Raw genomic sequence first — 12,938 nt, forward strand, 5'->3', positions numbered from 1 at the left:
TGAAGTTTTGTGTGTGGTGATTTATGTGATGCAGCATATGACAACTAATATATGTATGTTGGTTTTGATTACATGCAGCTCAAAGTTGACTCCTTTGCAAAGATTAGAAGACGAAAGATGAACTAAGAAAGTGTATAAAATATCTGCCAGATTACCAAACTGTTTGACTATCTAAACCACAGAATTATAAAAGTACAGTAAAGTTTACAAGCCCTCTATAAAGTATAATAGGGGGCTAGTGGTGTTAACTTAAGTACCTAAATAATTTAGAAGTGCAATTTTCACCTTTTTTGGCCGAACCTCTGTAACATTTCTTAACCAAAGAAAAAAAAAACATATTCTTGATCTAAAAACACGTAAATTCCTAATAGGCTAATTTTATTCTATTTGTTATAAAACAATAAAGGAATAAGAAGAGTATTACAGAGAAAAATAGAGAGAGAATTCTTATTGATTTGGGATGATTTATAATAGAATAGAACTCTTCTATTTATAGGGAAAAAGTGACTTAGCCACCAAGTAACAAATCCTAAAATTTCTCTAAAATAACCTTTTAGCGATTCAAATCCTTTAGGGATTGTCACATAAGTTAAGTCATATAAGCCATATAACTAGACTTTAGATGTATATCAAGTTTTTTATGTCATGCTAGACATATAAGATAGATAAAGGTGATTGCACATACCATTGACTTTATACTTTCAAGTGTTTGAACTGCAGATCCAAAACTACATGTCTTTCATATGAAACTAATTCTACTTGAATTGTTTCTCTAGACTTAAGATCCTCATATATATTTTACGTTATCATAGATATAGTCGACGAACAATTTATATCGATTCCAAAGATCTTTTCATTCATTTTAGGTACTTGAATCTCTCTTCAGGTTTATGAAGTGTTATGTCACGTGATCTTCTAGATCACTTGCCTCCTTATTATGATTATTTTAATCATTTGCTCATCTTCTTTATCAAGAATCTTATTTAAAACCGATTTGTCTATACAGTTTAAGTGTACCATAGACTTTGTCCTTCTAGGATTTATTCTAATAGGAGCATTTACAGTGAGAATATAGTTACTATCTTTGGGTCCGCAAATGCGTTTGGCATGCTTTGCAATATATTGCAGATGAATTATCTTTTTATAAACTTCAAGTTCATATTATCTTATTCGAGGATCTAAATGTAGAAATGATAATTCATTCCACGTAACGTTTTCTCAACTGTTTATCCTTTCTCCTCCTCATGTTAGAAAAACTAACTTGCTTCCTCAACTTTAAAAATCCACCTTTGTGTATTATGTTATTAATCAAAATATACACCGCACATCAATAACAATAATAAGATGAAATTATTTGATTCCTGGCCCTAAACCACTTGTGAGAGGAGAATGTAATATACTTTCATATATAACATATATCAAACTAATATAGATAACTTTGTTCTCATAAGAAATAGTATAAATATTAAGTGGAGGCACTCAATATTATTTTGCTAAACCAATTGTGATGTAAACCAACTTATCAAGATGAACTGTCTTGAATAGAAAATCTAGAAATTATGCTATAAATTAAATTATTGAGCAAGTTACCTCACAAACACAAGGTTGCAGGTTAATAATAATCCCACATGTAACCATCTCATAGATGCATATTATGTGGTATACATGGCAGGTGAATGGGCCCATATTCACCTTTGATATTTACAGCATTCATGGGATTCAATCCCAATTTTAGTTGGTCTATTAATTAATGAGAACAAACAACATAAGAGAATTCGTAAAGAATTTTGTAGTTCTTTAATATTTACCCATGTGAATTCTCTTTTATTTTAGCACATCATACTTAAATTAGCTTAGCTAAACCAATTGTGCCAACTGAATAAATTATCAATATTGATAAATTTCAGGTTTATACCATGGCGTGTGCAATTATCAATAAATTCCAAGTTTATGATATAGGTTTTAAATCAATAAACTTCGAATTATCATTGTGTAGTACAAATTGGAGAATAAAGCGGGTATCTTTGCCCATACATATTATCCCGCTACAAGCTGTAGTAATAGAAGATATTAAATCTTTCTTCTATTTATAGTCTCAATATAACCAACCACTTTCGCGAATACTTTAGAAACTGAATAAGTTTCTTTGAGACTTAGTATGACACAATACCTTATTGATAATCAATTTATTTCTCCAAAATAGTATAATTGGCTCTTCCAGATCTCTCAATTAATTTTGTACTACCACATATTTATCAACATCCATATGGTAAATATCTCTTTCAAGGAAAAATTTATACCATTATGGTCATGGTCAAAATCATTATATGCAAGATATGTTGCTTCTATTACTTTTGCCATGTAATAATCACGTTGCCATTATTTTTTGGCATAATCACAATAGGTACATGATCAATGATTATTCATGCCATAATAATAAAATTATTTTCTTATTTTATCTCAAACCCACTTCTAGAGGTGAGTGTGGTATATTCACTACCACTAGCACGTTCATATTCTTCCAAGAATGAATATGTATTCATAAATCACATGTTGTTACATTCAAACCGTGAATGGATTATAATCATCTATATGTGCTTTACAAAATCTCATGTCAAATCGAAGACAAACATTACTTTCACAGAGAAATATTATTTTGAGAATCCTAATTATTCTCATTACCACAATGATGACGATTATAATTTCGTCTGTTTCTACGTTCACATCCATTGATACTTTCACGGTAATAATTTTATCTTTTTTCAGACTTATTACATATTACTACCATATTCTCTTAAGGGAACGAGAATGAAGCAAATTCAATGGAACGGGTTTTCACTTCTTGTGCTCATAATCATATATAAATTTGATTATGGCAAGACATAGAAATTTTGACCAATTCGGATGGTTATAATGTCACGCCCCCAAACTGGGGTGGGACGTTATTGGCACTCAACCCTTACCACTCGTTGAGTGAACCTTGTACTATTTGTATCAAACTTCGAGTTCAATAGTAACGAAACTAACATGCTTAAATATTAATTCTAATCAAATTGCAGTTCTTAAGCTGACTGATAAAATATAATAAATAAAGGATAAATCCCAAAATATTTTAATACTGACCCACTAACAAGTCATGAGCCTCTAGAATCTGAAAATAAAAAAAAATTAAAATACATAGCCTACGGGGGGCATCCCCCGGAAATAAAATAAATGTAAAAAAAAGTTATAAATAATAGTCTGAAAAGGGTCCGCTACCGCTGGGATGAATCAACGGAGTCTGTTAACTGAATCTACAATATATCCTCTAGCCACGTGCCTTGTTACCTGCGTCCTCAATACCTGCCACACGACGTAGCATGCCCAAACGGGCTACCACCAAAGGATACACAGTAAGTCTCATAGGCTACCTCATAAAAAAGGCGGAGCGAGACCTTCTGAAAAATATAAGAAAGAAAAGGGATATACGGAAAATCATATAAATCATATAAAATTTTACAACCAAGTAATAATCTGGAAACTAAAACTATAAGCTAAATTGTAAGCTAAAACTGAAACTTAACGTAGAAATTGAGCCCATAACTGATATCTGAAATAGAAACTGAGTTATATATATTTTAAGATATAACTTTGCAAAGTTAATTGTTACGCATAATGGCCCTGCGTACGTGAGCATCTGGGAACACGTACGGGGGAGTGCCGGCCTATCTCTCCAACAAACAGTTGGCACCTGCGAGCGTGGGGTAGGTAACCCTGACATCATGGCACTCACGCTGGGGAAGGTTGGCCACTTCTCCTTACTGAATGTGAATATCACAATTAAAGGCACATAACAATTGGTAATACATATAAGCATGTATTCATGTTACATATAATATCGTACTGAATAAGAATAAGTGAAATAAGCATTAGATCACGAGAAGACATGACTTAGCTTTAGCTAACATATGGAGCACAAGGGTTATAATGGAATTCCCTACTAGGAAAGTAAACATCAACTCACCTTAAAACTTTAGCTGCAATTCGTCTCTTCAAGTTTTTCGAGTATTCGACAACGCGAAATCTATAATAATAGGCTTAACCATGTCAATTCATAAGCTATTAAGTCTTACTTGTTGTTACTTAGCTATAAATCTAGAAACACTCACCTCACTGATTCAAGTAAAGTTTTCAACTAAATATTTTCATTCTTCCAAAAAAGTATATAGATGACGAGGCCATGAATTCAAGTAAACTGAATTTACAAAAAGATAAAGTGACCTCATTATAAATCCTTGGTTCTAGACCCATAACATTAATTATGTATTCTACAATTAAATACTAGATATGGAAGAATCTCTCACTTAACTTTGGAACTAACTAAAAGATAAACTTTTATCATATAGGCATTCAAAGAAAACTTCTCTGCCATGACTAGAAAATATGAACCTCAAAAGCTCTATCAACCTAGTTCAATGAATACTTAAACTTACGTATAAAAATAATTTCATAGAATGAGAATTTAAGGGTTTTGACTAAAATTTCACCTAGCGATAATAACCATAGGAAATTTGGAAGAATTGAATACCTGGGTTTCGAGAATGGCAAATTGAAAAACCTTAAATTTTTTTATGGCTTTCTACGTTCTCTGCGTTGCCTAACTCCTAAAGCAATTAAATTGCTTTGGTTTTCTTGCTAAGACCTCATTTTTCCCTCTTACTTATTCAGACAAAGACCTTTACCAACCCTTCTCACGGAAAAAAAACTTTTACCCCTCTAATTCCCTTAGGCTTCGGTCCCACTAAGTCTCTTTTTCTATTTCTCTTTTTGCTTTTTAATCATTGTAGTTGCTACTTGCTATTATTAAGCAATATGTATTTAAAAGCTAGCGAAATGGGACATTACATTCTCTCCCCCTTAGAAATATTCGTCCTCGAATATCATATCACAGTTATTCATGAGTATAAAGAAAGATCTTAGGCCTTATGCCACTCTCACTATCTCTTAGGACCTCAAAATTTGGCTAACTCCTAAAATTTTCAAAAATTTCGGTAGAGTTTTCTTTTTAACTGTAGTTATCCCAAAATTTTCAACCTATCAAAACCAATAGAATAATAACACTTTGCACCTCCATCTACTCAATCCAATAATATACAACATCAAGGCATACACATATACCCGCCAAAGCCATTTTACATAATTATAAGTACAAATATCACATAACTTGAAAATCTAAATATTTTAAAGCTTAAATTGAATTATGTACCTGAAATCTCGAACAAATAAGGATACTTTTTCTTCATAACTTCCTCGGGATCCCACGTAGCTTCCTCAGTTGAGTGGTTGTTCTATATTACTTTTACTGAAGCAACGTCTTTGGTTCGAAGTCTACGAACCTGCCTGTCTACTATAGCTACAGGGACCTCCTCATATGTCAGAGTACCATCTACCTCTACCTCTTGTCTATCAAGTACATGACTCGGGTCGTGAAAGTACTGTCTCATCATGGACACATGAAAAACTGGATGCACAGAAGATAACTCTGGAGGTAAAGCTAGTCGATACGCCACAAGCCCAATCCTTTCAAGAATTGGATAAGGCCTTATATATCTTGGGCTAAGCTTCCCTTTTCTACCAAACCTCATGATACCTTTCATTGGAGACACCTTTAAAAATACATAGTCACCCTCTTTGAACTCAAGATCATGACGTCTTATATTAGAGTATGACTTTTGTCGGCTTTGAACTGTTTTAAGTCGTTCCTGAATAAGATTCACCTTTTTCAAGGCATCCTGCACTATGTTTGGCCCAATAAGCTTCGTTTCACCTATCTCAAACCACCTTACAGGCGAACGACATCGCCTCCCATATAGGGCCTCGAATAGGGCCATTTGAATGCTTGCTTGATAACTGTTATTATATGCAAACTCAATCAAAGGTAGATGATCATCCCAGTTTCCTTTAAAATCAAGAACACAGGCTCGTAGCATATCTTCCAAAGTCTGAATTGTCCTCTCGGCCTGTCCGTCCGTTTGAGGGTGAAAAGTTGTACTCAGATTAACTTGGGTACCGAGATCTTCCTGAAAACTCTGCCATAACTGGGCAGTAAACTGTGCACCCATGTCAGAAATAATAGATATGGGAGAACCATGCAACCAAACAATCTCATTTATGTATAATGATGCATACTGGGGTGCCGTGTAGGTTATTTTGTCTGGCAAAAAGTGAGCTGACTTAGTGAGTCGGTCTACTATGACCCAAATGGAGTCATGTTTCTTAAAATTTAGCGGAAAGTCAACCATAAAATCCATATTTATTCGTTCCCATTTCCATTCTGGTATTTCAATGACTTGAGCTAAGCCACCTGGCCTTTGGTGTTAAGCTTTTACTTACTGACAGTTAAGGCATCGTGATACATAATCTGCAATATCTCGCTTCATATTATTCCACCAATAAACATCCCTCAAATCATGATACATTTTGGTAGAACCTGGATATATTGAATATCTGGAGCTATGAGCTTCTACCATAATTGCCCTTCGAAGATCTTCTACAATAGGCACGCATAAGCGGCCATCAAGTCTCATCACACCATTCTCATCAAGTGCAAAATTCTTAATCTTGCCACTGAGGACACCTTCCTTGAGCTTAAGCAAGCTAGGGTCATCAAATTGTTTGGCTTTAACTTGCTCTACTAAAGTAGACTTAGCACTCATACTTGCTATCAACCTTCCATCATACTTCTCATCGAGTCGAACCCCTTGGCTAGCTATTTGTTGGGCTTCCTTAACTATTGGACGTTCGGCCACACACAACCTGGTCAAACTCCCCATGGATCTTCTACTCAAAGCATCAACACCACATTCGCTTTGCCGGGATGGTAAAGGATATTACAATCATAATCTTTAAGCAACTCCAACCACTTGCGTTGTCTCAAATTCAACTCTTTCTGCTTGAATATATACTGCAAACTTTTGTGATCTGTATAAATGTCACATTGCTCTCCATAAAGGTAGTGACGCCATATTTTTAGACCAAAAATAACTGCTGCTAGCTCAAGATCGTGGGTAGAATAATTTCTCTCATAATTCTTTAACTGTTTAGAAGCATAAGAAATTACCTTGTCATTCTGCATAAGAACACATCCTAATCCTACTCTTGAAGCATCACAATAGATCACAAATTTACCTGTAGGGGTAGGTAGAGTCAGGATTGGGGCTGTAGTCAACCTGTTCTTGAGTTCTTGAAAACTTTTCTCACAAGCTTCAAACCATTGAAACTTCACATTTTTCTGAGTTAACTTTGTCAATGGGGCAGCTACTGAAGAGAACCCTTCTACAAAACAACGGTAGTAACCTGCCAATCCTAGAAAACTGCAAATCTTTATAGGGGTCGTCGACCTAGGCCAACTCTTAACTACTTCTATTTTTTGTGGGTCTACTCTAATGCCTTCTTTCGAGACTACGTGTCCCAAAAATGTAACTGCATCGAGCCAAAATTCACAATTGGAAAATTTGGCATAAAGCTGACGGTCCTTGAGTATTTGAAAAATTGTTCTCAAGTGATTCTCGTGCTCTTTCTGGCTACGGGAATATACCAAAATATCATCGATAAATACTATGACAAAGGTATCTAAGAAAGGCTTGAAGACTCTGTTCATTAAGTCCATAAAAGCTGCTGGTGCATTGGTCAACCCAAAGGACATCACTAAACATTTATAGTGACCGTACCGAGTCCTGAAAGCTTTTTTCGGGATGTCTGCTTCTATGATTTTTAACTGATGGTATCTCGATCTCAGATCTATTTTTGAGAAATACCTGGCACCCTGCAACTGATCAAATAAGTCATCTATCCTGGGCAGTGGATATTTATTTTTGATAGTAAACTTATTCAGCTAGCGGTAATCTATACACATCCGTAGGGAACCATCTTTTTTCTTCATGAACAACACTGGAGTACCCCACGGTGAAACACTAGGTCGAATAAAACCCTTATCTAAGAGGTCTTGTAACTGTTTCTTGAGTTCATTTAGCTCAGATGGAGCCATTCTGTAAGGAGGAATCGAGATTGGTTGAGTTCCTGGCAATGTGTCTATGCCAAACTCAATCTCCCTATCTGGTGATATCCCTGGGAGATCATCAAGGAACACATCTGAAAACTCTTTCACAATCGGTACTGATTCAAGCACTAGGAAGCCAACTTTCATATCCCACACATGTGCTAGATACGCCAAACACTCACTGCTCACTAGTTTTCTAGCCTTAAGGTAAGAAATAAACTTACCCGCAGGTGTACCTACTTCACCTATAATTATAATTGGATCTTCCCCAATAAATAAGAATTTAACCGTCTTCGCGTGGTAACCAACTGTAGCATGACAAGAAGATAACCAGTCCATGCCAGTTATGATATCAAAGTCTACCATATCTAACAAGTTCAAATCGGCTAATGTTTCTCAGCCCTGAACTGTGATGATGCAGTTTCTGAATATATACTCAACTTTAACAAATTCCCCTATATGTGTGGAAACCTTAAACAGAACCCCTAATTTTTCTGGTACTTTTCCAAACTCGACACAAAAATAAGGAGACACATAAGAGAAAGTTGAATCGGGATCAACTAATACATAAGCAAGGCGAACATAAACCGGGAGAATACCTGTAATAACTTTGTTAGACGCCTCAGCATTCTGCCTGTCTAGAACTGCATAGAATCTGGCTGGTCCGCCTCCTCCATGAGCTCCACGTCTATTGGCACCATGCTCAGTATGAGTATTAGATGCCCGAACTGGAGGAGGTGCAACTATAGAATTACCCATGGATGTTGCATATCTGGTTGGAGTTGTCCCCGGAGCTTGTCCAAGCAGTGGACAGTCTCTCTTAATATAACCCGGATCATGTCAGTGGAAACAACCTTTCTGACCCAAAAGGCATTTCCCTGGGTATCTTTTGCTGCACGAAGGACATATATGGCAGGAAAACCGAGGTTGGCCTTGACTAGTTGAACTTTGCCCCTGAGGGGCCTGACCCTTACTCTGCTGGCCATGTCTGAGTGGAGCTGGATAAGGAAATGAGTAAGCCATTGGTTGAATGTGAGCTGAATGATTCATGTTCTTGCCCCCAACTGAAAATCCACTATAAATACTTGTTCTTCTAGCCCTCTTGCTGCTATCTCTAGCTTCCCTGGCGATTTTATCAAAAGCCTCCTTACGCGTAGCGATATTGACAACCTGAAGATAAGTCTTGTCATCCTGATATGAAGTAATATCTTTTGCCATATGTGGATTCAAGCCTTCAATAAACCTTCTCACTTTTACTCTCTCTGTCGGTATCAAATTAGGTGCATACTCTGCCAATTTGGTAAATTCCATCTCATATTTAGTCACTGACATGGTACCCTGTTTAAGATATTCAAACTAACATTGGAGCTCATCCATCCGACTGCTAGGCAAAAACTTGGCCCTGAAAGCTTCTTTGAACTGGGGCCAAGTAAGTGGCGGTAATGTAGAATCTCTAGCCTTCTTGTAACCTCTCCACCATTGTCCTGCTACACCCTTCAATCGAAACCCAATCAACTTTGTGGCTTGTGTTTCAAGACAACCCAAAGAAATAAATATTTCCTCTATCTCTTCCAAAAATAACATTGGTTCATTTGGTTTATCGATACCATTATAAGTAGGAGGGTTTAATCTCAGAAAGGTATGTGGATCAATTTTTCCCGTTGGTAACTGCACTGTCTGGGCAATATTTGCAGGGACACCTGGTGGTGGTACCTCAAGTGGAGCTTGAAAATCATCTCTTATAACCTATTCATCTGAATCATGAGGGTCCTGAGGAGGAGCATGAACAGGTGCAGCCCGACCACCAGTCGGAGGGGCTAGGGACTCCAGAAAGTCCAAAATTCTGTCAATTCGATTATCCTGCTGATGTGGTGGTACCCGATCATTAACAACCTACTGAGGTAGAGCTTGTGCTTGTCTTGTGGCCCTATCACGAGCCTGATTACCTCTGGCATTTTCACCTCTACCTCTGGCATTTTCACCTCTACCCCTAGCATTTTGACCTATACCTCTACCTCTGCCACGTCCTCTAACTGCAGCTGGTGCTATTAGTGCGGCTTGCACCTCTAGTGCTGCTTCTTGATTATTAGCAGCTGGTATCTCAACATTGTTAGCAGCAGAGGATGAAGTTGATCTTGTTCTAACCATCTTGTTTGTGCTGAAACGAGAGATAAATGGGTGTTAGAATTCTGAAACGTTTAGCTCTAACGCACGATATAAGAATCAAAGGAGAGAAAGAAAAAAAAATTCCTAACATGTCATGCAGCCTCCCAAATATAAGTATGGTACACAACATACGCATATTTGAGGCACTGCTAGACACGGCTCATGACTCCCTAGAACTCCGTAAACCTGGCTGCTCTGATACCAACTTGTCATGCCCCCAAACTGGGGTGGGACGTGATTGGCACTCAACACTTACCCCTCGTTGACTGAACCCTGTACTATTTGTATCAAACTTCAAGTTCAATAGCAAAGAAATTAACATGCTTAAATATTAATTCTAATCAAATTGCAGTTCTTAAGCTGACTGATAAAATATAATAAATAAAGGATAAATTCCAAAATATTTTAATACTGACCCACTAACAGATCATGAGCTTGTAGAATCTGGAAAAAAAAATTAAAATACATAGCCTACGGGGGCATCCCTCAGAAATAAAATAAACGTAAAAAAAGTTATAAATAATAGTCTGAAAAGGGTTCGCTACCGCTGGGATGAATCAACGGAGTTTGTAAACTGAATCTAGAATATCTCCTCTAGCCATGTCCCTCGTTACCTACATCCTCAATACCTGCCACACAACGTAGCAGGCCCAAACGGGCTAAGTACCACCAAAGGATACACAGTAAGTCTCATAGGCTACCTCCTAAAAAGGCGGAGCGAGACCTTCTGAAAAATATAAGAAAGAAAAGGGATATACGAAAAATCGTATAAATCATATAAAATTTTACAACTAAGTAATAATCTGGAAACTGAAATTGTAAGCTAAATTGTAAGCTAAAACTGAAACTTAACGTATAAATTGAGCCCATAACTGATATCTAAAATAGAAACTGAGTTATATATATTTTAAGATATAACTTTGCAAAGTTAATTGTTATGCATAATGGCCCTGCGTACGTGAGCATCTGGGAACACGTACGGGGGAGTGTCGTCCTATCTCCCCAACAAACAGTTGGCACCTGTGAGCGTGAGATAGGTAACCCTAACATTATGGCACTCGCGTTGGGGGAGGTTGGCCACTTCTCCCTACTGAATGTGAATATCACAATTAAAGACACATAACAATTGGTAATACACATAAGCATATATTCATGTCACATATAATGTCGTACTGAATAAGAATAGGTGAAATGAGCATTGGATCACGAGAAGACATGACTTAGCTTTAGCTAACATATGGAGCACAAGGGTTATAATGGAATTCCCTACTAGGAAAGTAAACCTCAACTCACCTTAAAACTTTAGATGCAATTCGTCTCTTCAAGTTTTTCGAGTATTCGATAACGCGAAATCTACAATAATAGGCTTAACCATATCAATTCATAAGCTATTAAGTCTTACTTGTTGTTACTTAGCTATAAATCTAGAAACTCTCACCTCACTTATTCAAGTAAAGTTTTCAACTAAATATTTTCATTCTTCCACAAAGGTATATAGATGATGAGGCCATGAATTCAAGTAAACTGATTTTACAAAAAGATAAAGTGACCTCATTATAAATCCTTGGTTCTAGACCCATAACATCAATTATGTATTCTACAATTAAATACTAGATATGGAAGAATCTCTCACTTAACTTTGGCACTAACTAAAAGATAAATGTTTATCATATGGGCATTCAAAGAAAACTTCCCTGCCATAACTAGAAAATATGAACCTCAAAAGCTCTATCAACTTATTTCAGTGAATACTTAAACTTACGTATAAAAATAATTTCATAGAATGAGAATTTAAGGGTTTTGACTAAATTTTCACCTAGCGATAATAACCATAGGAAATTTGGAACAATTGAATACCTGGGTTTCGAGAATGGCAAATTGCAAAACCTTGAATTCTTTTATGGCTTTCTACGTTCTCTGTGTTGCCTAACTCCTAAAGCAATTAAATTGCTTTGGTTTTCTTGCTAAGATCTCATTTTTTCCTCTTTACTTTTTCAGACAAAGACTTTTACCAACCCTTATCACGAAAAAAAAATTACCCCTCTAATTCCCTTAGGCTTCGGTCCCACTAAGTCTCTTTTTCTTTTTCTCTTTTTGCTTTTTAATCATTGTAGTTGCTACTTGCTATTATTAAGCAATATGTATTTAAAAGCTAGTGAAATGGGGCATTACATATAATTTCTCACAAATTCCATTAGAGTTATAATCAAAATTTATTGTCTTTGCTTGTATTTAAAACCAAATTATAGAATGTCAAGAATTTAAAATAGAAAAATAAGGTAAAATACTTACCTTCTCCTGAAGGAAGTTGAGCAACATGCATGTATCCAAAGCCGAGTGACTAAAGCAGATGCCTAATATATGAATATCAATGCATTCACGCGGGAGACTCACGCAAATTCCTATATTTTCTCTCCACGGGCGGCTTAATTTCTCAAACATTAGACAACTAATTAATAGTATATCTACAAATTAAAATAACCGCTCTCTAGTCAATTGGTTAGAGTCTCGTGCTGATAACGTGTTATAAAACAATAAGAGAATAAGATGAGTATTACAGAGAAAAGTAAAGAGAGAATTCTTATTGATTTGGGATGATTTATAATAGAATAAAACCTCTCTATTTATGGTAAAAGGTGGCTTAGCCACCAAGTTACAAATCCTAAAATTTTTCTAAAATATAGACATTCACCTTAAATACAATTCTATTTATAACACTATTCAATTTATATAA

At 36.0% G+C, this 12,938-nt stretch overlaps 2 protein-coding genes across 2 annotated transcripts; both read right to left on the bottom strand.

The window, feature by feature from the left end:
• Positions 1-5,327: 5,327 nt before the first annotated feature.
• LOC138892077 (uncharacterized) lies at positions 5,328-6,812 on the bottom strand. The gene is made up of 2 exons (XM_070175772.1): positions 6,373-6,812; positions 5,328-5,889 (listed from the first exon to the last, which is right to left on the bottom strand). The coding sequence occupies exons 1-2, from the start codon at positions 6,810-6,812 to the stop codon at positions 5,328-5,330; spliced, it is 1,002 nt and encodes a 333-aa protein (XP_070031873.1).
• A 2,066-nt stretch (positions 6,813-8,878) lies between these two features.
• Positions 8,879-9,370, bottom strand: LOC117279751 (uncharacterized). Its single transcript, XM_033659348.2, has one exon. It carries the CDS (start codon positions 9,368-9,370, stop codon positions 8,879-8,881), a length of 492 nt encoding a protein of 163 aa, XP_033515239.2.
• Positions 9,371-12,938: the final 3,568 nt, after the last annotated feature.

This window comes from Nicotiana tomentosiformis, chromosome 5, assembly GCF_000390325.3.
Source record: "Nicotiana tomentosiformis chromosome 5, ASM39032v3, whole genome shotgun sequence".
NCBI classification, from domain to species: Eukaryota; Viridiplantae; Streptophyta; class Magnoliopsida; order Solanales; family Solanaceae; genus Nicotiana; species Nicotiana tomentosiformis.